Raw genomic sequence first — 27,738 nt, forward strand, 5'->3', positions numbered from 1 at the left:
TGTTTAACGCAGGTGATACACGAACGACAGGGAGATAAAATACGGACAGTAATTTACGTCGCTCGTGTGTTATCTACCTAAAATGAACCAAACGATTGAGCTACATCTGCACTTTGCACACAAACTTAAGTGGTAGAATACCGAAGTAATCATTTTGTTTGCTCCACAGTTTTTAGTACCGAATACGATAAAAACAAGACGATAAAAGCAACTTAATTTAGTTGAACTTTTAATGTATTTTTAAAAGGTTTTATATTATATTCATGTCTTTATACATTTGAATTACCTTATGCGACATGATACAAGTCCAGGTACGTTGAAAAATATATGTATTTTAAATCGTTTAACCTTAACCATGCGTACAATTTTTGTATACAAAACAATATTTTTAATCACCAGTGTTTTTGTGAAGCTAAAGGTATTAAATCCTGTAGAGAAACTACAAGTATACAATTTCATTGTAGCAATAGTAATCAAATCTAATCTTCATTTATACGACGAAATAGCGTAAATTCCGATTTGTCAATCCACGCTGAAAGTTTGCCATATAAACTCGTTATTTGCATAGTCGACTTAGTAAAACTACATAATATATTTAATCATTCACTGCTATAAATTATTATATATTATTATAGGATTTTGGCATGGGTCTCTTCAAGAGGGGTAAAAAGAGCTCTCCTTCAAAGCCGGCTTTCCTTTGGTGTTGCATATGCCCATAGGCGGCGGTGACTACTTTCCACTAAGGAACCCCTACTGCCTTATCATTAGGTTAAATATAAAAAAAAAAAACTTCAAAATTTTAAACGAATTATACATTTTGTTCATTACAATCAATATGGCTGTGGAAAGAAGGGAGCCTGTACTCACTTTTGTAAATTGAGACTAGGACCGATCCCTTCTTCGCTCGATATAGTGTCCAAGGCTCTTGAGATTGTATGTCTCTGCGTCGTCTCACACGTGTGACAAAGGAAGGCCATAGACAAGAGTGTTTTGTTTTGTACAATATAATAATGATTCCTACTCACCAATACCTTATTTGGAACTTTACTTAGATGTTGTGAAAAGTCCTGAGTCGCTTTTTAAAGTCGCTTTTGTGTATTAAATTATACATTCACTTAGGTAGTTTAAAAAGGTCACTTTTATATAACAAAATTTGTGTTCAGTATGCAATTTCTTGACAAAGCGTATCTGCCACGAAAAAGCAATATAGTGGTCGGAGCATAATAGTGAGGTATGTGCTAAAATGACGTAACGGCCTGCTGTCGACAGCCTTAGTGTAGAGCGACGCAGCGGGAGGCAAAATTGTATTCACGGCATGTCACTCGCTGCTCGCATTGCTGACTAATTGAATTGGGAAAACTAATTGATTGGATTTTGAAGAGTTGTTCCAACTCGGTGTTTACGTAGCCGCGACATTCTGGACGTTATTCAGTATAGATTGTGGTGAGAATTGTATGAATTTGTCCTGAACTGTGGAGAATAATGTTTTTCGAGCGTACGTACATTTGTACATAATGTATTTAGTTATTTCTTATGCTTGACTTATGATTTACATACATAAGATTGGTTAAGTGTGAGTCGAATACCGAGGGTTCCATAAGAACAACATTTCTATTGTTTTATTTTTAGAAATTGTTATCGTAGCAGTTTTAGAATTGAGTGCGTTATGAAAATTTCAACTGTCTACCTATTACGGTTCAATAGATAAAGCGAAATACACCGAAAAATAGTCCGTGAAAATTTCAAGAGTATATCTGTTACGGTTCCATAGAAAGAGTCCTGTGACAGATGGACAAACGGACAGATAGCGGAGGCTAAGTAATAGGGTTCCGTTTTTACCCTATGGTTACGGAACCCTAAAAGTAATCACTTACCAAAATAAAAAGTCTCATTCTCCAACAACTTTTTTGTATTATTTAAAGCTATAAAGCTTTATATCTATTAATAAAAATATCTTTTACTGTTAACTAAAAATAAAAAGTAGTTACTTCAAAAGCTTACGAATTAGCCGGCGGATAATCCAGCTAATTGTGTCGGCTACACTGGAACTATATTTAGACCTAGTCCGTGATCAACTAAAATGAATTAGGTTTCAATAAAATATAATAATGATAAGACAGACCACGGAGTCTTAGTAAGAGGGTTCCGTTTTTACCCTTTTGGTACCGAACTCGAAAAGCGTTGTACGTAATTTAATTATACTCCTAATTTATTTATTTTCGTAGTAAATTATTTACAATATTAACCTAATAGAAATACAAAAATTATTAATAAAACAGGATTTAAAATAGTTATGTATGAAAAATAAATTAAATATAATAAGCTTCATCCAAATTGCTGTCCTTTGGTAGAGTCCCCAAAACGCTGGCGACATTACCTCGTTGAATAGCTAAGCTAAAAGATGGATGAAATGGCTTCCTACCTTCTAATATGAAGCCAGAATGGAGAGTCTTTGAGCAATTATTCTTAATTTTTTGTGTAATTGATGTGTGTTTAGATAGAGGATCAGAAGACGCATGGAAAATATTATACGTAAAGGTAAAATACTGCTCCCAATATTGCTTCGAGTTATCTTTTAAAATACAATTTATTAATTGAGACAATTTAGTGGCAACTGATATACGGGCACCTTTTGGTATGCGTTTCACTATTGGAATGGAAGATTTTAATTTATATAAATATTTCCAAAAAGGCTCTTCATTAGAAATTTTATTTGAGTGTGTTTGACAAAGTGGATCAATTGCAGAAGTATTTAAAACTGTGTTACTCGATTGAGAAACTTTATGAGACTTACTTATATGTATATTAAGGACTTACTTATATGTATATAAAGGTCGTACCTTTGAAATATTTAGGTTGAGAGCAGTAAGGACATTGAACAAAATCAAATGATGAGTCGCCGAAATTGTTACCAAACGCCAATGCATTGCTTGTACTAGGCACCTGCGACATTTAATGTATAAAAATTAAAAACTTAAAATAGAGAAATAAATAGATACTAGAAGTAAACAATAAAATAAAACAAATTTTGATAATAAAACTAGGAGATAAAAAAATTAAAACTATATTTATTTAAGGTATAAAAAATGTAATTGTCCAGCACTGGAATACTCCTCGATCTCAAACTATTAACGTCAAAAGCATCCATAGCGAGGAACAAACCCTCAATATCTCATTTTTCTTCACATTTCCAATTTTAAAGGTGATTCAATTGATAACTGGACTATATTTTAATTGTATAAAACGTACACTGTTGTACACAAAGCACTAAAAATCCTGAAAGCGCATATACAGGAAATTTGTCGTGAAAACTCAATCACAAACACATATTTAGGCGACGTTTTGTAAGAATCATTTAAATAGTTGTAGGTATCAACCCAAACTAACAAATTGAATAAATAAGTGATAATTTAACACTTTTTCTGTATTATAAATTTTTAAATACGTTTATATTTATTGACATGACATTGACATTATTGAAATATTCAATTTCTTATATCGTTTATTTATTTATTTTTATAACGTTACCTACTTATAGTACATGATGATACACACCTACTACGATGTGTGCTACACTTTGTAATAGCCGCTACGGTAACGGCTACGGAAGCGTAGAATATTGCTACGAAATAAGGCTACGGTGGCAGCCTGTGAAGTGTGCATGCGTAACAGCATGTTGACTATGATATTTAGGTGGTTATCTTCCAATAGGCGTTTAATTATTTTTGTTTTGTAATGTACGATCATTATTAATAATGAATTTATCCAATATTCTGCCTACCAAACATCAACATCATTTCATAATTACTTCATATTTGAAATTGTCATATTTTAATGTTTGATAAGCAAAAGACTAGTACATTTGTTAAAAACGGCCGTTATTCTACTTTACATGGAGCTTAAACATCAAAAACATATAACTTTATGGTTTAGGATAATTGCAGATTATTGAAAAACGTTAAGGGTTGGTCAAACTTGTGTCACTATATTTTATTTTTAAAAGTTTAACAATTCATTTCCAATAGTAACAACTGAAATATTTATGTTCGTTTTATGTACACAGAAATGTTTCTAGTTCCGGCTTTAACCGTATTTCGACACACAGAATAAATCGAGTGAGTAAAAATGTTCGCGCCACATCAAAGATCCTCTTTGTATATTCACAGCTTACATTGAAAGGTTCTTTGTACTTTTTGTAGGACTTATTTCGAAATAAGGAAAACGTCAACATTATTCGAATTCAATTGTATTAAATTGTGTTAAATACTTTTAGGCAAAAATATTATTAGTATCTAAGAAAATTATTAAATTGGTTTGTTTTTATATTAACTTATAATTACTTCATTTTAATACTACCTTTTAATCGCGGTGCTCTTTGTTCGCGGTCAGAGTTTATCTATCTCTCGGGAACGGTCATTCTTTCGGGATAAAATATATCCTATGTCCCTTTCAGAACTCCTGACAACATTTGTCGTTTGTAGAAAATGTCACGACAATCGGTTATAAGTATAAGTTATAAGTATAACAAATAAATTCACATTCGTATTTATAATATTAGCTACGGTGTCTGTTCTTTTTGGGTACCTATAATAATAGTGCTAATTTTCAAAATCAGGTGTGTGACAAGAATTACATCACTTGCATAAATAAAATTCCGTACTCGGAATTGCGTCGGATTCAACACGCTTAAAGCCATTGAGTTGTATTCAACAAGACTTCTGTTCAAAGCAATATCGCTCGTTATTAGATGTCTCGAGTTTCCTTATGGAACCTTGGATATTATTGATTAGTTGGGGAGATATGGAGCTATCGTCTTGTGTTCATGAACGACAGACCGTGCCTACGGTTGCCGATTGAAGTCGCCTGTCGCTAGCGACCGCCAATACAATACAATCTGATACAATCCGGTAGGGGCGCTGATTAGAAATGTATGAGCAAATACGTAGACAAATACCAAAACAGTCATTTTTGTAAAAACGTAAAAACTCATACTAAGGGTAGGTACTGTTAAACTTGTCGCTGACAGACGTTAGCAGTCGTCAGCGAAAGGCGACTTACTACACGCCTATCGCCTGTCGACAGCTGGCTATCGTCGCCGGCACTTATTGTCGCATTTTTAAACTTGTAAATTACCGGGTTAACTCAACTGTTATGTATGCTTTATTTTTATACTCACGTAACCTCAACTTCATCACACGGCTAATTGCTAGTATACGAGAGTGATTGCGTTGTGGCTGCGATGTGATAGCGTTGTGGTTGCGATGTGAGTGGTTGTGTAATGGTATGTATGTATGTATCTTTGGTACAGACCAGCCAGCCCTTTAAGCACGATGTCGCTTAGTTGCGGAGGTTGCAATGTGGTCAGTACCACTAATTTGTAAAGAAAAATATAGTCCGCGTGAATAAAACTTTACATTTTCATAAACTAAAATATGCGCCCGCTCACGCCGTTCCGTTGTGGTGTGTCAGTATTTATGTATGAATAGCCTCTAATGGAAGTCAATGGTGTCGGTTTATTAGCAACAATGCACTTGACTTGACAAAGCCGATTTAAGCGGATCAGTAACGGACCGAACATACCACTAGCCGTTTGAGCTATCGATTACACAAAGTCCCATTCCGGGCAGTGATATTGTGCACTAAATTAGTTAGCACGGGACGTAATATTCAGGCACCGGATATTGATGAGTTTGGAAACTCGATAAAGTGAAATGGATCGACATGGGATCGACTAATTATTGTAAATAGGCTAAAGTTGTGTTTCATCGGGATATTTGAATTTCCTGTGCACTTCATAATAATGTTTCATTCATTATTACGAGGTAGTAACTTGGTGATTTTTTTGTGAATAAATGTACTGCGCGTTTCTTGAGGCATTTAAGTATATTTACCAATTTATGTCTTAGAGTAGTGGCAGTTTTGAATTGAAATAGCAGCGATATCAGCAGCAGCTCATGTAGTGCATTTACGACTTATTCAAGTGGAACTACAATCCTATTTGAATAACGAGTTAAAAAAATAACATTCACTTATCATTTACTAACTTTATCTATATATATATCCAGATCATATACTATACGTGTGTCAAGTTTTATCCAAATCCATTCAGCCGTTTTCGGCTAAAAGAGTAACAACCATACATGCGACGATCCTCAAAATTACTCGTATACCACATAATATGGACAAGATAAAATTAAACTTACCTTACTTAAGTATTTAAAAAGGTACATAATATAATACCATATTTTTAATTCAAATTCTATTCACAAAATAGGACTACACCATTCAAACGGACCAGATGGATTTATAACAAGAGGACAGCATAAAGCCGCTGAATTCTAAAAGGATCGGTCATCGGTCGAATTTGCGCAGATTAGTGGCCTATGTCCAGCAATGGACTTTGTAATATTGATCGATGGATCAGATGAATGATTCTATTTACTATTGTGTGCTATTAGTTCGGAAAAGCTTTAGTTAAAGCAACCTCGAGAACGGCGATCAATACAATAAACTTGAAGTAATTAAACTTTAATCATGTGAGCATTATTTAAGCGACCTAGTAATTTCAGAAATGGGGCGGTAATTGAAAATCGTTCGAACGGGGTTTAAACTGCCTACATTGTAAAAGATTCATTACTCGGAAATCACAATATTGAAAGCCGTCAGTAACTATGTGGAGAAGAGATTATAATTTGTATGATCTGAACTTTTTGTTCAAAGCATATGTGCCCGGGGGTCTTGAAAATTGAACTAGCAAAGGAGAATGAAGTCCACCGGTGGGAAGAAGCTATTGCCGCCCGTGGATATCTGTAATCTACCCCAGATGAGGTGGTCACAGATGCATTGCGAGTCCTGGGGACTAAGTAGAAACGCCCCGGATGAGTATGTCTTCCTTGGCTCAACGTTTTAAGCGAAACCCAACAGTGCTCAACACTGCTGTTATTAGGCAGAAATAGATGTAGCAGTGGTGCCTCAGGAGCCGAACCACAAAGGGTTCGACCATCTTGATTTTAATAATCAGCTTCATGTTACTTATTAAATACATAAAAAAAAAACATTAGTCTTGGTGTTTGTGTAAAGCAGTAGCTCTAAACTCTAGAGCACGTTAGAGCGAGCTCAGTGCATTTTCCTCACCACATTTATTTCTCAAAGGACCTAAACAGGTCGTAACATCGCTTAGCCTCATTTTATCTAACGAAGCGGGTCTGGTTAGAGCAAACTAGACCAAGATTGTTAATAAACGATATTATTGTTACGACGTGTAACGAGTATCAGTTTTTAGGGTTCCGTACCCAAATGGTAAAAACGGGACCGCATTAGAGGTGAAATATACTCGGTAAAATGCGTACTGAGTCTTAGAAGTACGCGTCCATCTAAACACTTATTCCAAAAACTAGGTCCAGGAGTATTAAGGCGTTTCTAGTTTAATGACGTTTCCATAAATAGCGTAGCAATACTCTTAACGTCGAGATCTAGTAATGGAGTATTATTACGATTTATGGATTATTGACGTCTATTAAGCTACATAATTTCATAAACGATTTCGTTTTAAAATACTTTAAATTAAGTCGTACTGAAAACTTGAATCAATTTAAAGTCATATATTCAATGTTTTGGTAAGTAGTAAGTACCAAATGAATACTTTTGACGAACGTAAACAAACTCTTTGCCAAAGTAATATTGATTGTAACTGTATAGGAATTAGGTTTAAAAACGCATAACAAATAAATCGACTTACAAACATCAAGTGCCGCGAACCGAACTTCTCCGAGTTCCGACGAATGTCACTGGAACCGACCGACCCAGATGCACAAACTCGCAACTAGGCGAGACGCCTAAATACTCGAGACGCGTTTACGCGGTGAAGAAGGAATAAGTCTTTACGCGTCCAATCAAAAACCTATTCCAGTATATACGTCTCACCTGTAGACCGTATTACTACTAAGCTTCCGCTAACTGTCTTTCTGTCTGACGGTCACAGGCCTGTATCTTTTGAACCGTTATAGATAGAGATTGCATTTTTACAGAGTGCATTTACTATTGCCGCTAAAACATTCAATACTAAAAATAAAAAAAGTATTAAAATAAAGATGCGTGCCCATATAAAGCACAGGAATGATTCGACGTTTTCCATTTATTCTATGATATGTGCTGTGATAACAAATACTAAATATAAAATAAAAATGCTACGGAATTTTCCTTGTGTCCATAAGTCGCATCGTACTTGGCCAATTATTCTGACATCGAGCTCCTTCGGGGACATTGTTAAGATAGTGATTTTTATGCACATAATCGTAATCCTCCGTATATTCTATGCTGCACACGGGAGCCTCATGCTGATTAAATGCGGATTGCTAGTAAGTTATAAAAGGATTTTACCCGCAGCTTCCCTCGTGGTGCGAAGCTTTATCTATCTTTCGGAAATTCTACGTTTTTCGGGATAATAGGTAACTTATATGCTTTTTTGAACCCCTTATAAAATTTGTACAAAATTTTACACTCGGTTATGCATTTAAGGCGTGAAAGTGTAGCAGAGGAAGTATAAGTGTGTTTGCTACCTTCGCATTTATCTTATATATAAAATTCTCGTGTCACAATGTTAGTTACCGTACTCCTCCGAAACGGCTTTACTGATTTTCACCAAATTTTATATGCATATTCAGTAGGTCGGAGAATCGGCTACTATCTATTTTTCATACCCCTAAGTGATAGGGGTCGTTCACCTTTAACATGTTTTTATTTATATGGCAACACAACGTTTGCCCTGTCAGCTAGTAATATTAGTAAATTAAAGATGTTCGACGGGGAAGGTATAACCACCACACCTATGGACAATTCTTGCGTTTCGATAAAAGCGTCTGGATGACGGCTGACTTAAGCGTGCTTCAAATGGCAGTAACTGTCGCCGCTACTAACACCGCGCCAACACACCGTGGGGACGGAGACGAGGGAGGGGTCGGAGGTCCCCGCCGTCCGCCCCACTACTGGCGCGCGCGCACTCGGATTTTGATAAATTACGTCTCCATTACGTTTCCATATTAATTTTTATTGTTTTATGTACCAAGTTTTGGAATTATAACGTTTACCGCAACATTTCTTTTTCTTATGTTCCCTTAATGAACAGTAACCACTGACTATATTCTCATGGACTACAGACTTGTTTCGTTTCTCTCGTCTTCTCGTTTCGTGCTCCATTTTTAAACCACGAGAATTTTAATGTCATACTTCAATTTTGTTAATGTGTGGAGGGAATTAAATCTGACGCATATAAATAAAATAGTGTTCGTTGAGACATGAAAATTCTCTACGAATAAAGTCATCACGAATTACTTTCAACCCGTTACACACAATATTTAGAATCTAGAATGTAATAATTAGAATATGTAAATGACGCTTGTCTTTACAATATTTATTATGCATGCATACACATCATTATGCATATAATATGGATACCATACAGTAATATTTTGCATATTATCCACCTATCGTTCAATTGGTGGGGTCGAGTAACCTCTTAGATTAGTATTTGATATGCATTCAGGCCAGGGTTCATTTCATATGTCTGAGATTATTACCCATCTGATATTACGTACTACTGCCACCCATAGACATCTGGAGTCAACTTCAGATAAGATTACTTGAGGCTATGATGCATTGCTCCCCCTGAGGACTTAGTTAAAGCACCATATATTAGTGTAATTCGCGTAATACACGCTTCAAAACTGAACTCAGCGGCGCTTAACATTTCTGTTAAATTAATAATAGGTGTGACGTCGGTACATTCGGAGTGGAACCAAACATTTTTTTTTGTGTCGTGGGTTCCATGGACATACAAAAAGAGACATGATGGACATATTGACACAGAACAGAAATGTAAATTATTTATTTATTTGCGAATTGTGTTAAAGTATTTGTGTGGCCGGGGATCGAACCCGAAAAAACTGTCAGACCCGTATAATGACAGGCCTACTACGCGTGCAGTGCGTTGGCGGCATATTATAAGTGCGTTCGTAATTTACTTTATAAATTGACGAACTCGATATCAATCCTTCACCATGAATAATATCGTGACATCGTAATATATTCCATCGTCTCAAAATTCGAATACACATTTAAATTACGTTAGACTCGGTCGTCCAAATAATGCAATGCATACACAATAGAATGTTCTACATATTTGATTGATGTCCGTTGACATTTACAATACCGGCGAGCGGGTAACTGGATCAAAAGTTATAATTGTAAGATATCCTTCCCTCTAATAGTTGTATTGTTTAAAAATGTGGATAAAAACGATAACTCCAAATTAACTAGCTTTTTAATTCTTTTAAACTTCACTAGAAACAACTGCACTTCAGTAGGATAATATATCTATGACTGCACCGCACTCTTTTCGCAACTACCTGTCACCTATCAACTATCTGTCACCCGCCAAGAACCGCCCGAGAAATGTCAATCAAAATTATTAAAAATGATTTTCGTTAAATTCGTTCGGAAATGTCAATCAAAATTATTAAAAAATATTTTTTGAATAAACAATTTGCAAAATAAATAAGTTATAAAATATTTTCTAAATTCGTTAAAATTCATATCTTAATTTTGAAACCTAATATATTGACCCTAACATAATATTTGCACTACTTGTTAGGGTTCCGTACCCAAAGGATAAAAAAGGAATTACTATACTAAGCCTCCGTCTGTCCGTCTGTCACAGTACTCTATCTCTGGAACCGTAATAGGATAGACACATGAAATTTTCACATAATATGTAAAATGGTCAAATCAAATAATTTATTTGCAAGAACATAGTATTCTTCAAGGATCTTAAATTTATAACAAGTACCTTATGTTCTACCACATTGGACGTGCAAAATTTCTAACTGTGATCGGCATCAGCTAAAACCTGCTAAAATGCAACAACAAGATTCGATGTCGTGCTACGAACACGTCTGCGTTAAAATAGACAAAGGTCTTCCCATGGTAAATTGGTGCTCGGGATGAGTTTCCTCTCAGAATGAGAAAAATTAGGCTATAACTTTGATAATATTTTTAAGTAAGTTTCCTCACGATGTTTAACTTCATCGGTAAGGCAACTTTCTTCTGCTCTTTCCGCTTAAAATGCAAATCAGTATAAGCAGTAAGCACCCTGCATGCTGAATATTAGAAAGCAATATCCATGCCCCGGACCTGTTATGCATTAAAGCGAGGCAACATGACAATCCATTCATAATAGCCAACAGAGGGTACACGTACAGTAACACATGTACTTTATAATATGAAAAATTATTAGTAAAAAATAATTATTAGTAAAAGTAAATGCTGTAATAAACTTTTAGAAACCTATAAATTGATTATATTACACAATTTTTATGATGTAGAAGATTGTCGCGAGATTCATGTATTGTTTTAAATATGCGTATTTTTTTCTTTAAATTACTTATGTAAATATCAAGTTATAATTAACCATCATTTATTTTTATCACAATTAAATTTACAAAATATAATCTATCTAACTATTTACAAACTATAAATCTATATACAATATATACAAAAAATATAATTTAAACAAAAAAAGAAATATTAAAACTTAAGGAAATATAAAAAATTAAATATAAAACAATGAGTCCAAATCACTGCCTCCCGGTAGAGTCCCAAGAATGCTGACCGCGTTGCCACGTTGTATGGCCAGACTTATTCTTTGGCCAAAGTACGCACCAGCTCTTGGGTCTCCATAAACGTCAACCAGACACGACGACATTTCTTTGAAGAACCGTCGTGCTTCTGGCCCCACGGACCCAGTGTCTCTACCGCAAACGGCACAAATATGTAGCCCTCCCCCAAAGCTGCATATTTGCGCCGCTTCAGAGATTCAGCCGCCTCTGCCGCACCACCTGCATGCGTCGAGGTCACTGAAATATGGGATGGAGCCAGCGTATCCACGCAAGTCGCATCCCATACAAGTGACATCCCCTGTTTCCAGGGAACGAGAGTCATACCGAGTTATAATTATATCCTTGTTTATCTACACCAGTTTGGCAGATATTATGTAACAAACATACGCAAACATAATATAAAGATAATTGTGCGTAAAACTAAAACCTCCTTTCATTGGGACAGACAGAGTCGCTATAAACTGTTTCCAAAACGTCCCAGAGTTTATTGAATTAGTATTTAAATAACAGTAGTTTACTGGTCCATTTCCAGCACAGTTTGCACTTTGCCGTTCAAGTTTGTTTGATGCGGTCCTTCCGTGAACCGCTAATAGATGTTGCCCGATCCAACTCCGTTTAAAGTTTGCTCGATCAAACTTTATTCACAATTTGCAATGCCACACCGATCACCGATTCCATTGAACTGTTTAACCCTCAATTGATGATTGAGTTTACTATATTTAATGGAAATTAAGAGTTCAAATTCCATTTTGTGGTAAAATCTCAGGATCTGTCAGAGTGGTGGTAGTGTGCCTAAGTTTAAAAAGGTAAATTAAGAGATCGAGTTTTATGCCATTGTTATTGTGATGTTATTATTAACCGACTTCTTTTATGCAAATAATTGAAGACATGAGTAGAACATTCATAGCTATTATCTATATAAATGAATGTATGCCCGCCGGTTTGTAAGTTTGTGCTTTATGTATTTCTACACCAGTCATCCGCTCGCCATGAAACTTTAGAAAGTTGTTGAATACTCCCGCGAAGGCTTCTGGCATAGAAATTTTATACAATAGGTGGCGAGCGTGTACACATAAGTTATAATCGTATTTAAACTAAAATGTACTCACGTACTCAATGGAACTTATGTGTGAATAAAACTGGTGCTATTTTGAAGCATAAGACACTTTTAAACCTGACCGTTAGATATGTCCAGGTTGTTGTGACAGGACAACGTTGGCCTACACAAACAAGTAACAATATAAATTGTATAAAATATCAATTAGCTACGTTTTTTGTTTACAAGGAGGAAACCGTTATTAATGTTACTTCTGGATAATGGAGGACTTCGGAATCTCCAATGGAATACGATCGGATTCCTCCAAGCGCGATTGCCCTTATCAGGCTTTGCGCTGCAGAAACAATTTACGGCCCTCCATACCACCTAGTGTTTACGACGGTTAGCGTCCACAGACACCGACGTTCTTCCTGAGATTGCTGGCTAGACGGTTCGACCTCCCACCACTGTTCTCGAGTTCGCCTGCAACCCCGGAAGACCTTTTTTAATCGCCTCTTAAAACAGGCAGGGAATACTGAAATTTTATTCTACAGGGACTATCAATTAGCTACCTATCGTGTTAAATGGACGAATGGTATGCTTATCCTATGAACCTATATCACGAAACTATAGCCTATAATCTTTAATCCGAATCCGAACCTATAATCCGAATATCCATAAAAAATATACGGTTATTCGGATAAAATATCCTACGACTGCAAAAAAATACCAGTCGGAACAAAATAAAAGGTCTCTCATTTTCTTTTCGTGTTTTATATTAAAATACCTCTCGGTCGTACAAGAGAAAATAACATTTCCTCATTCCAACACAATGTTTATTTTCTAAGATCTATTGTTATATTACACGTCTTTTAAAAAGATTATCAGTAATTAGGCGGTAAATTACATCGGTTAGAAGTACAAGTGAGTTCATACAGATTTGGGGTCGAAATATTTTATTTTAGAGATAAAATTAACTTATGGCAAGTTACAATGTAATACTTCAAAAGATTAAACGTGTATTTTAGTAAAAATCCATTTTACACAAGAGTACCTAAAAATCTATGTATTTTGCATTATCTGTCGTTGTTCAAATGTTTCAGATGCAATGTTCATACATTTTTAATACATTTATACCCCGTGTAAGAGTCACATCCTCTAAACTCATTTTCGTAGTCCAAAGTCATTTTAGCTTCTAAAACTTTCGCGAATAAATTAACTTAAAATCACTGAATTGCTTTTAAACTGTACACATCCGCCTATTTTTTAGCAATGTTTATAGGATTATTCGATATTTTTTAGAAATGTAAAAATATTTTTAGAAAAGTTACAATATTTTTTAGCAAAGAAAAAAATGCAGAAGCCTCAGTGGTCCGCAGTCACGTTATCAAATTTCCTTCCACAAAAAATCGTTAACACTCGAAAAATGTGTTTTGAACTCGATAAATGAAGCCGACACAGGCGAATCAAAAAACAAAAACTCCTACATCGCTCTCTCCACGGAAATTGAATCTGTCGGGAGGTGAAAATGCTCTTAAAATATCGGCGCCCATAAAGGCGCTTTGAGGCTTAAATTGAATCGATGGGATGCTAACTTTACACGATTGAATTTATGTGTCACTATTTTTCCATATTGTACATTTTATATGTTTCCTTACATTTTACAAGGTCATGCATATTGAAGGATGAATTTGAATAGGTCGGAATAGGAACATGCAGTCCACCTGATGGTAAGTGGCTACTGCCGCCTATGGACATCGGTAATCAACCCCAGATAGGATCAGATATTCGCCGCTACCCCTAAGGACTAAGTTAGTACGCCTCGGAAAAGTATGTCTCCCTCACCACACCCTTCAAACCAGAACACAGCAGCGCTGAACGTTGCTGTTATGAGGCAGAAATAGGTGTGGTCGCCAGAGTCAAGCTACAAAGAGTTGTACAACCTTCAAAACTGGCACGGGATCAAATTTAAGTCATCGTATGGCCATCGTTCAGATGGTATGAAATAAGTGCATTGATGCCGGACCGTCTTACGATACCTACATCAATCTTATAACAAATAGCTTATAATGTCTCAATCATGTACACATATCTATTAAAAACAAATATTTTGAGTTCTCATATATCGTTCAACTATAAATAATCACTTTCAAGTACGGAAATATTCGCGCTCTATTCATTAATTATTCTTAGATAAGCTAATTCTGTTTTGCTGTAGGAAAACCGTTAACAAGGGAAAGTAGAACGTTCTAATAAAAGCTACTTAATTATTCCGTACGTGTAAGTCGAGACACAGAAGCCTAAGTATACTCTGTCTATATATACTTTCCAGTAAACGCTTTCACGACTATCGAATTCCGTATTTTTTGTATAATATAGTAGTAGCAGACGAGCATGCAGTCCAACTGCTTTAATTGGCTACTGCTGCCCATGGACATCTGTAATGAGTCCCAGATAAGGTTAGATTCCTACCTGAGATCGGACACAGATGCCCCGCTACACTTGATAAGTTAAAACGCCTCGGAAAAATATATCACCCTTTGGATACCCTTTAAACCAAAACACAGCAGCGCTTAACACTGCTTAGTAGACTATCTTAGTAAGCTATATGCAATATTATATTATTGGCTAGGTTAGGTAGGGAGTCCGCATCCGCAACAAAAGATGCTGATATTTAATGCTGTATTTACAACGTAATTTGGTCAGACATCAATAACTTTCGATCATAGTTCAATCAACCAAAAACAGAATTATGTGTTCAATTCATAATGCCACATCCAGTGAAAAGTGCAATATGATCAAGTATTTCGTTATTGAACAAAGATTAGTAGTTTTTGTAAAAAAAATAACAAATAAATGCCGACTTCTGTGTCAATGCAGAGTGGAGGGTAGCTGAAGTGGATGTTGGTTTGGTTCTCATTTATTTACATTAAGTATTAGTACTACAACTTTTAAGTGTAGGTCCGAGATGACATACCATGCAATTTGTAGGACAATGTGCATGGTAGACTACGTAAATGTTAGACCGCCAATAAAAAAAATCAGCTGGTTAGTAATTATTTTTCATGACCTTGTTTATGATACATGTTGGAGAGGGGGGACACTTATTTAAATAATTATCTTGATAATTAACAAAGAAAAAATTGGTTAGTAATAAACTTTTAGAATTCGTCCGGTCAACATATTTTATCCTTGCTGCCCCTATCAAGCTACCATTTACCAACATTGCTGTAAGGAAAAATGTTGGGCGTCTTGCCGAAACGAAGCTACTCACGAAAAATCAGCTTGTTAGTAATAAATGATGAAAACTATACAAGGGATCCTGTACTATTAATAATATATGACATGTGATGATTTTTTAGATTCATACGCTCTAATTACGAATAACTGACCGCGTCTAAGAAAAAGATTCTCAATGCCTCATATTGTATTCGTTTTCAGCAGCACCCAACGAGTGCTAATTAATCGATCTTACATATTAAATAACATGGTATTTTACCCATTATAATACTAAGTTGTCCAAGTAATTACTAGTTTGCCGATTTGCTAATAAGTCTGTAGAGATTACATATTTATATATATTATTTTCTTCCACAGTTCCGTCAGCCCCGCCTACAGCACCACCGAACAAGGCCTTGGCGGCTACCGATGACCTCCCCGAGAAGACACCGGTGCCTGTCCCTGGACCCAGCGGCCTCGATGACTACATCATGCCCCACTTCCTCTTAGCTCCCGAACCTGACTATGACGACGATTCGGCTGGCGTAGAAGAATTGTACCGGGTAAGTTTTGAAAACTTAAATTCTCTTATGCGAGGACATCAACGAACATCTATTTTTCAATCGTTTTATATGCTACATCTTTTGTGTTTGGCGGCGACTGTCCAAGATCCAAATCTTCGACTAAATAATTATATTCGTGGACATAATACTTCCGGTTCTGTCGTTTTCATGTGATAGTACACACGCCCTATAGTCTGATTCATAATTAGGTGTCCAAAATGTAAACAAAGAAATGTCATTGTCAAAATTCGATTACAGGCATTGCAAACCCTAACAAATTAACAAGAAACGAAAAATTTCACAAAATTCAACATAAAACAAAAACTTAATAACTGCACACAATTAAAAAAAACGCGCTAAGAAAACTAGAAAAAATTCGAGTTCAATCACGATCACGAAAATGAATAATATCAACTACGAAACTTAAAAATGGCGGCACAAAAAATGTTTTGGATGCCGATTGTGTGACCATTATCACAATTTAATTTTCTGTCATAAATCTTGTTATTTATTATTATTACTATATGAAATGAAATTGAGTTAATATAAATATTGGAAAATATGAATTGATTTTAATTTATTTAGATTATTATTTTATTATCGATGTATTAATTTAATATTGTCAAAAATAAGAAACTGCCATTTGACACATATTTTCTTGATAGGTCAACACCTTTGTTTACATTTTGGACACCTAATTATGAATCGGACTATAGATGACATTGGCCACTTTGCGGCGCGTTTATACGTCGGCCCGGGCGTCCCATACGCACAAATGAATTGCTACATTTTTTCTCTACCCGTGTGCGTGGACGTATCAAAAGATAGGATGCAAGTAGCGTAGTATTATTTTTCCCACAATCAAACGATTGTAATTTTAAAGGAAGAGAAATTGCGGGCAAAATACGTGTATTTTATTCTTAAACGATCTATAAACTGGTTTTCCTATTCATAAAACGAATCACTTGAGTCCAACGACAGCGGAATTCAATCGTGTATTTATTTGCTCGTAGACATCGGACTTTAAATCTATTTGACTAGCATTCGGAGAATTTGCATGTGTCCTGGAAAAGCGTCGTCACAATTTTATTGGTGCGTTCATTTTTATCGAAGCTTTGATAGCTCGTACGATCAGATTTCAATGTAGCCGTACATTTTAGTCAGTGTATCACTTATTGGATAACACACACATTTTTTCTCACAAGGTGATTTGATTGTAAATAAGCTAATATAAATATTTTGTGAGGTGGTGCTTTGTATTTTAACCTAGATAACTTTTTATTACTTAGTCTAAATTATTAATAAAGCGAAATATTTTCAATAAAAATACTCAATGTCTATATTTATTAAATGAGTTAAATTTGAATCATGACTGAATGGAAATTTAAATAAATTTTATGGATAGAAGAACCTTACGGAGATTACTCCGTAAGGTTCTTCTATCCATTACGCGTGAGTATTAACTCACGCGTGTTTCCTTACGATGTTTTCCTTCATCATTATAACAAGTGATAATCATTTCTAACATTCACGTCAAGTACATAACTTTGAAAAATTGGATGTGCATGCCTGGGACTCGAACTTCGTACCCCGCACTGAGGGGCCGAGTTTCAACTCCAAGGCCCAACATGAATAACATCATTTGAGCATTGGGTCTTTCGGATGGATATTTTTTGGAACGTCAGACTTCGATTTAAATCATTTTATATATTAACTAGTTTTTACCCGCGGCTTCGCTCACGGTGGATCTATGGACAGTGGATCTATCCCATGGAAACGGCAACTCGTTTTTAAAAACGGTAAAAGATACCCTATGAACTTTCCTGAACCCCTGACAACGTGTGTATAAAACTTCAAAGGTTAAGGCGTTAAAGTGTAATAAACAAACAAACTTTCATATTCAACATTTTTTGTACGAAACACGTGAACTCTATTCCGTACGTCGAAATTTTATTTTTGAAAACACCGAATCCAATATTTCCATTTATTGGATTTGTTTATTCTAGTTTGTAGAATTTTACCTTTCGTTACAAAAAGAAAATATTCGCTAAACTGCAAATATTGTACGTGTTCGTATCGACTGACGAACGAGAGTTTAACTAATGGATTAACGTATGCAACATATGTTTACACAAGATAACTGTTGCTGGTCACTTTTATATTTGATTTTACGATTTTTATGCAAACATAACTTTTCACCATTCTTCATTGGAATTTAATTTATGTAAATGTTACAGCCAAAGTGATAAATTCTGATGTGTCTGAAGTGTCTATTTTAACTTTCCTTAAGCATCATTATATTTTTTGTAATTTTATAATGAACCACATATCGAATAATAGACATGTTGAGATGTCTTATGTCCAGTCCCTGTACACGAGTACGTAAATCAGCTATGGGGTGGAGTAATAAGATACATGCCTTAGTATTATCTCTGATCGCTTATAAATATTTTGAGTACATAATTGACTTTACATGACTTGGAACCACTGGCTCACTCGCTCGCTCGCGTAGTTTTATGTTTTCTTTTATGTTCCAACCTAACCTAACCAATCCTAAAGAATTTCATACCGGCTTGATATTGGTTAGGTTAGGTTGGAACATACAAGAAAATAGAAAATAAAGCGAGCAGGGCGCGGCAGCGCCCTGCGAGCCGATAATATTCACGATAATTCGACCTAAACTATATGATCTCTAGTTACTGTAATACAACAATCAAGAAGACGTTCGTATAACATAATTCATCATTAATAATTTAGTTAATCTTAAGATTTATTTTACTTTGGGCTTTTACAATAACATATTTATTACTTTGACTAACTCTTACATGCTATTATATATAGCAGCCGGATAAAGTGATTAATTTATCACATTGTCTGGACAAATTAGTTATTATACATAATAGCCAGTCATTATGTATGATGGTCTTTGATCACTTTGACTGTAGCATATATATATTTACATTGCAGCAAGCAGCGTCGCTTAGTAATTGAATCAGTCTCTTAATCGAGAGGCCCGAGGTTCAAATCCCTAGCTACCTTTGATTTTCAATGTTATGCGTATTAGAAATGACCTAATTATCACTTGAATAAACAGTGAAGGATAACATCATGAGGAAACTTAAATAATTAAACAGAGATATTTAAAAAAAAATCTCAAAGGTATGCGAAATCTACAAATTTGCACTGAGTCAACGCGGGGACTATAGCATAATCCTTACTATTCTGAGCGGAGATAGAGCGGGTGTGTAAGACATTTACATAATTATGTACATGTTTCAAATGTCGTCAAAGCATTTTTCCTACATTTCATAGTCATTACATTTCCACTTCTAGGCACAGACCCTTGTGTGAGTCGGGATTTTTTTTTTTTATCAAAAAGGATTTCCAGCCTGAGGGTTTCCTGTGACCGGCGTTCAAATTTACTTCTGAGCTTCTGAAAAGCCGCCAAATCGTCAATCGACGATGCTAATAGACTGTTTGCGAAGAAGCTCCATGTCTAATATAGTTGTCATCAATCCATTACTGTCTCACAGAATGAGAAGGATATGGAAATAGTGTACGCGCTGGCCAAGTGCTTATTGGTAGACTTCACATACTTTTGAGATTATTCTCTCATCAAGATGTTTTTCTTCATCGTTAAGGCAAGTGATAAATTTATAATATAACACAGAATATGACAGGAATCCAGAAAGGAATGCATCTAAATCCAAAATGATTCAAATCGTTACCTCATAGTTAGTTTAAGAACTTAATAAGTAGTTGTAAATAATTATGGTAGGTAGTAGTTGTAAATATTATAAAAAAGTTTTGTAACACAAATGCGTAATATTTAGTTAACTATTCCACTATAATTTTAGTAATAACTACATAGCCGTGAAAGTAACTTACAAATTATCTGTTGTACAAAACTTCATCATTTCTTTTCACATTACGGCGTGAAATTGGGAACGACAAGTCGGCAAAGCTTTAATGACTTGTTCTGGCGCAAGCGAATAACTATGAAACGTGAACTCTCTCTCTCTTTAGTAGCTCCCTCAATGGTGAGGATTGTGACCTCTTTGCTGTATGTGTCTTTTCAGAGATTGCGATTAGTGGTATTGCCTCGCTGATTGGTATCTTAAGATGGTCCGACACCTGGTCTGACCATCGTTTTAGGCTGCGGCCTCTGGATCTCTTGCCTCCACCTTGCCTGTCGCCAGTAGTTTTTCCAGGTTGTCATTATTTCTTTGGGCTATATGTCCGAAGTATCTAAGTATGCGGTGCAGGCAAATACTGGAAAGTCGTTGGTCACTTGATTTTACGTTTTTATTAACTCTCCTTCGGTGTTGTATATTTGATTGAAATAATAAATAATGTTACACAGCCCGGTCCAACGATCTGAGACTTAAAAGTTTAAATGAAACTTGAAATTTAATGTTTGATTCAAGAGATAAAATACCATAAAAATTAAAAAATGGAAATAATGCATACTTCCATGATTATAAAATAGTAATCAAGATTTTTAATATACTTCTTTTTGTATAACGGTCTAAAACGTAGAAAATAATTTAAAGTGAAAGCGTGGGGCGCACGGGACTTTAAGAGTTCATCGAAAAGTTAACTCCCACAGCAGTATCTTCATTTGCAGTATTTTATAGTTTAAGCTCAACGATAGATAATGTATGAAAATGGGACCACGAATTACAGTGAAAGCGATTTTATAAAAAAATGTGGACTGTAAGACAACTTCCTTTTTATAGCTACTCGTATTAGAAAACTAAGTTTCTATTTCTATGGTCACTAGATGTATCGTTATCTCTGTTTTAGTATTTATTTATTTTAGATTTTAGCTTTTTAGGGTTCCGTGCCCAAAGGGATCCCCTGACTGATGAATCGTAATACGAAGAGATCAAATTTTCACAATGCATGTATATAGATGCTGTACTAATAATAATAAACAATTTTTATAGTATAATATAGAATAGAATAATACATAGAATTATACATTTTCAAAATATCTTCGTTATCTATACAGAAACTAAATTAGTTCGACTTTGGAAAACAAATCACTAATCCAATGGAATATTGGCCATTCCGACTCCCTGCTTTGATTTATTATCAGGCCAGTGATCAAAGATACCAATCATAGGCTCCCAAGCAGAAATTATATGCCTCGTGCATATGCAATGTGCATAGCTCGCAACACTGGCTCGAAAGCATTCCTTTAATGTTATTCCCTAACCTTTGATAGGTATCAAAACACAGAATGATGCGACCGGGCATCGCTTAAATTTACAATCTTAACTTGCTAATCGATTCGCATCGCACACTCCTGTAGATGTTTGATGTAGAACCATCAAAGGAGCCTTGCCGCTCGAAATCACAGCAATTGGCGTCGCAGAGTCCTGCGTTGCGAATTCGCATCGCGTCTATTTGCAGTTTTGTCTTTTGACCAAAACATTATGTAATTGCTATCTGTGTCATAAGCTCATAAGCAATTATCATAATTTGTATCAAATATTAGTAGTTTATTTGGCATTTTTGATTTATGTTACACTATAATTTACTGATTACTAATTTTACTATATTGCACCACACCAATTAATTGAAAATACATTGAATGGAATATTTGGAATGTATTTTATCGTCATTAACATTTTCCACGTGGTGTGGAATACCACCTGCCCTTCGTGCGGAGGCGGGGCTATTATTGAATGTTCTGCAATACTTTACTTAACATTTCACTTAGTAATAACGAGACCAATTTGGCACGAGTATATTTTAAAATAGAAAATGTTTTAGAGATTCCATTTTATTTCGTTACTTTTGTATTAGGCAAATAAGTCAAATTAATCAACAATGAATGTTAATGATAAGCCCTAAATTAGGTTAGAGTCCACTTCCGTCTGTAGCGTTGAATAATATTCACACCAGAATACCAGACATACATCACATGTTTATGTCGCCGCCGCCAACCTCTTCTCTGAGGGTTCCTTTTAGAGTGAGAGGGTTTAAGGCCATAAAGCAAAGCGCTAGCCAAGTGCGGATTGGAAGATTTCTCAGGCATGTCAATTACCTCATTATGTTTGCTTTTGCGCTTGTAGCAAGTAATCCTATTTAAAAAAACACGCATGTCTGAAAAATTAAAGGTGCGTGCGTACCTGGGATTCGAAACTTAGACAAGTATATATCTCAGGTTTGTATAATATATACAATACAGTATAGTTAGTAGGGAATAGTAGTACCTATTATGAATTTTTATTATTTAATATTGTGCATTCAAAAAACGTGAAATAAGTGTAAGTGCAAAAATGTTATGTTATAATAAGACTCCGATTAGCAAACCTATCCATATTTAACCCTGCCTTAATGTACACGATAAATTACTTACATTTAGGTAGGTACTTGAGTCTGGGTGTTTGCGTCTGGGTACTTGTGTATGACTAATATCCACGACGTGACTTAAAAGCGTTAGGGCTAAAAATGCCAGCTTCCGTCACCTATGGACATAGACTGTAGTCTTTCAACATTCTAACAATACGTCGCAAACAAGTCGAACTCAATGATTATGTCAATACTGTTAGTGGGCGCGTGCTACGCGACAGTAAACAGACAAAAATCCGCAAACAGTTCACGCTGCTTGTGTGTTCTGGGCGTGGCAAAACACACAGTCCGCCTGACGCAGTGCAATGTTCAAATTTCCCACCTGATATTGACCTGACCTGACTGACATACGTTGTTATATCTGCATATATTCCTCTGTAAATGTAATAAAATTTGTTTAAAGAAAGATTTTAGAGGAAAGGTGTTTGTATTTTTTTGTAATATAGCAATAGCAAATAAGCAGGCAGTCCACCTGATGATAAGTAGCTGGTGCCCTTTTCTCATTCGTCATCAACTGCACTTTTTACTGATTGAAATTTAAAATATTGATAGCGGCTCTTGACGGATTTTCTTGCTACTTATTAAGTTTTAGGGACTTAAATACGTAAGTAGGGAAGTAATATAAAAACGAATACTCCATTGTTCATATTTGTGACTCTTCGAGAGATCTAATCAACTTATTATAAGAAGCTTGTTACGTTAATTACCTCTCGTCACATAAATTATTTGTCGGTTTTTTTTTTTAATTATTTTATACTTTTTCAATTACATTTACATCGTCGGGGGTTTTCTATTTTTTTTTTGTTTTGTTATTACAAGTTATTCAAGAGTCGAGAACGTTAGGGCTTCAATTATTTTCCGGTTTCCGAAGACTGACACGAAAGAGTGCTTTCAAAGTATTTGTTTTAATTGCATTATATAGTTACTGGTCTTTCAACGTATGGATCATTAAACAAACAAACTTACATTCGCATTTATAATTTTAGGATTTTATTTATAAAACTATAATACCATACTCGGTCATTATGGTAGGCTATGAACTCAGCCCTACATTCGAAACCTATGTTTAAGTAAATAAGTAGAGGGTTAATAATGATGATGACAATACAAACACACCACGCCGTATAATGGCGTTCAACAACAGCTAAATGTATTTTATTGCAGCGCCACGTTCATTTAATATATAGCCTGGTCGGACTGTAAATGTCGTACAAGGCGGGCGCCATGTTGAATCGTATAGAAGGAATTTTCCACAGCCATCCAGTGTTTTAAATGAGTTCACGGAGTAAAGGATATTTATGTATTTCATTAAGTTAGGATTAAAACTACTTCGCAACAATCCGCTACGTATATGTATTATGGTATATATTTTAAACCATGCAGTGTGTATACCATACAGTGTGTATCATCATACATATTAGTAGCGAATTGTTGCCAAGTAGTTTTGATTCTTAAAAGCATGGATTTTCACAAAGTAACGCCTGATACAATTAAGTACCTATTTTGATTTTATACACGCCATATTAAAACAATACAAAAAAATCTTAAATGTCTACCTGTGGTCGCCACGGATGCGCCCTACCACAAAGGATTCAACAGGCATCCCTCCGATAAGCATGTCTCACCGACCCCATTTTTGTACAGAAAACACATAACATGACTACATTTGGGTTAATAACTATTTTTATAAATACATAGTGATTCTACATAAAATAGAACTATAATTAAGTATACACAAATAGTAGTTTGTATTATTATAGTATCTATACAAAATAATGCATTGTTTCTCTCTCCTGAAAAGTTGGTATTTTTGACATCCGTGGTGTTAGAACTTCAACGACGATGTGTTTTTCATTTACATATACAATATGTAAATGTAAAACTTAAATATAATGTCACATCATTAAAACCATTACGCGAATAATACCTATTAAGCAATAAAAGCTATTTACTATTATAATTGGCTTACATTTGCACAAATTCACACATGTATTGTTCAATTGAGCTGATATTGTAAATTATTCGGCTGAATTGTATCCCAGGACGTGCATTTCGGTCGTGTCGAGAACAATAGTCGATTCACCTCGCTTTCAGATCAATTAACAACCGTGTGAATTAGTTATTGTAGCTAACAAGGTAATCAATACCCGTGCAAATTTGTGGTATTTGTAGGGTTATGTATCTAAAGGGTTAAAACGGATCGCTATTATTAAGTATTCACTGTATGTCTATCTGTCCATCTGTCTATTTTTTGGTCTGCCACAGGGCAATCTCTTGAACTGTAAGAGATAGACAATGTCACTATACAAGAAACCGTCTTTCGACATTTTTGAAATTTAGTAGTACGGAACCCATCGTGTTCGACTCTCACTTGGCCTATTATTTTGTGGCTAGGTTAATGATTGGAACTTGGTCTCTGAGGTCAAAATTAATTACCACCTACACGGCTGAAAGTTCTTAACGAGTTCTTAATTGTGTGCGTCTACCAATCCGCACTTAGCCAGCGCCAGGGACTAAGGAATTCTCTTCTGTAAGGAAAGACTACGGAAACTCTTCTCAGTCTATAAGGAGACCCGTGCCCAGCATTGGACCAGTAAAGGGTCACATATTTTGATTGAATCAATTTTGACGGTTTTAAGATGAGATCGTACAGACAAAAAAGAAATTAAAAAATATTTTACTAAAGTTTTATCGTAGTACTCATTTCAACGAAATAATTGTTAATTTAATAATTAACCTAGCTGGAGTATGTAAGTATATTTTTCTGTGGTTCGGCTCCAGCGGCACCACCGCCTTACCTATTTGTGCCTAATAACAGTTACGCGCTGCTGTGTTCTGGTTTAAAGGGTGGATGGGTAAGGGAGTCTTAAGAAGTAGCCGCGTATCTGTTGTCGACCTCAGGTAGAAATCTAATCTTATGAGATTAATGACAGATGTCCAAGGGTCAACGGACCAACGAGTGTATTGGTCTCGTCTGCTACTCCTATATTATATTATAAACGGCCTAGTCACGAAAATATTTAAAAAAACAACTTTTTATATGCCGAGAACCTTAACTTTCCTAAATAAATTAACAGAAAAACGTGTTAACGAAAATGAGCAACAAAAGTGGCAGAGTAACGTTATCTACAAAGATCGGAAAATAACTACTCAGTAGACGGTCTACACTGTCCTTTTATACGCCCACTTTTAGTTAATACCCGCATTTGACAATAAAATTTTCTCACTCTTACCATCATTGCTAACAATATAAAAATACTTCTAAGATTATTTATTATACATAGTTTAATCGTTTACATACTGTTAGGTCATATTTATATTCATCGCGAAATAGAATTTCCTTTTGTGATAAAGATAAAATGCAATATTTTTAGACAAGCTTGCAAAAATTCAAATGGTTTTACAATTTTTTCCCGACCGCGTTCACTCGACGTATATCTGAGGCTTTCATTGTTACGCAGTTATATCCTTTGCATTTTTTGAAAAATCTGTTATCAACGGCTATTTCAAATATGTGCCTTTTGCGGACATGTGAATGAATGATCGAAAACTTTTTGTATTTTAAAATTGGTAGCCGCTTTTCAAACTAACGAGCTCGTGTAAGGGTTTATTAATTTTTTAAAAATATTTTGCAAGCGTTTCAATAGTTTTATTCCATATTACTTTATGTTAGTAAGAGTCGATTTAATTGCTGGTTAGTAACAGTCTAGCGGGAATAATTAATTTACACATATAAAATTACATAGGCGATTTGTTGTGTTGTCTTATATACATTCTTATACCACTGAGGGCTAAGATCCAACGCTTCTTATAAGTTACGCTCCTTTACCATGTGCTTTAAACAAGTAGACGATGCATCAGCTCTAAACGCTGTTTATATAATTGTAGCGTCGCCCTCTGAAATCGAAGACAAATGACCACACTACCTTTTCTATCATGCATCTAAACATGACGTAATATAGATCTTAATACAACGATGTTTAAGAAACTCACTCCATATAGAATAATGATGACAGATGCGTTGCCTGAGGATTAATCCATCTACAGGGTGTACAGGATCTACAGGGTGTAGATGGATTAATCATTGATTGATCCATCTACAGGTTGTAGATGGATCAATCATTGATTGATTGGTCACTGAAACGAAAGAACTGTTTCACGATAGAAATACGAGAGGCGGTGGAGACTTAGCTGGTTAAACCATAGTAATTCTATCATCTTTCCTTTGTTTATTGGCCTTGATTCAAACAATTGCAGCTTCACTAGAAGAACGCGTGCAATTTGTATGTTTATTGAATCCTCACTTGTTCTTTAGAACTCACTGGCTCGTGCCCAATTGCTTGATATCCAATAGCAGAGATCACTTTACAACAAACATTTTACTATATTTTTGAATAACTAGTACTGATTCTCGTAAAACTTATTATGCAGAGACTATTATTATATTAGCGTATTAAAGGTAATTTGTTGATTTACATGAAATTTAGCGCAATTTATATTAAATAACGTTTATAATGTCATTTAAATAGGCAATACATATTAAAGTTCATAATTCATTAAGGCTTGAATACGTTGAAACACAATCGACTAATACCCGTCAATGTAATTAATTGTGACATTATTATAATACACAGGTATTTATCTATTGTGCGAATATTGTATTTTGAATTAAACAGATAGATGAGCCAATAAACTTATTATAATAATTGATTCATGCATAGAGCATGCAATTAGGATTGTAAAGTCTACTTATCTTTTTGTTTATAATATAATATAACTCCTGAGGTGAGGTCCCTGTTCTCAGGTCGGCCACAAATACGTCGCTGCCAATGAGAACTAAGCTGGAATGCCACGGAAAGTCCGGGATTCCAGCGTATATAGGTAT

The 27,738-nt window shown here is 35.2% G+C and overlaps 1 protein-coding gene across 3 annotated transcripts in view; it reads left to right on the forward strand.

The window, feature by feature from the left end:
• The window catches only part of LOC140743221 (uncharacterized), a 282,021-nt gene that overhangs the window by 205,869 nt on the left and 48,414 nt on the right, over positions 1–27,738 (forward strand). For all 3 annotated transcript variants that reach the window (XM_073074341.1, XM_073074342.1, XM_073074343.1), the window contains exon 2: positions 16,306–16,490. In XM_073074341.1, the coding sequence (XP_072930442.1) occupies positions 16,306–16,490 (185 nt within the window). The remainder of the gene's footprint in view (positions 1–16,305; positions 16,491–27,738) is intronic.

Source organism: Epargyreus clarus, unplaced genomic scaffold (assembly GCF_041222505.1).
Source record: "Epargyreus clarus isolate Ecla_fem2 unplaced genomic scaffold, WU_Ecla_fem_2.2 ptg000007l, whole genome shotgun sequence".
NCBI lineage: Eukaryota > Metazoa > Arthropoda > Insecta > Lepidoptera > Hesperiidae > Epargyreus > Epargyreus clarus.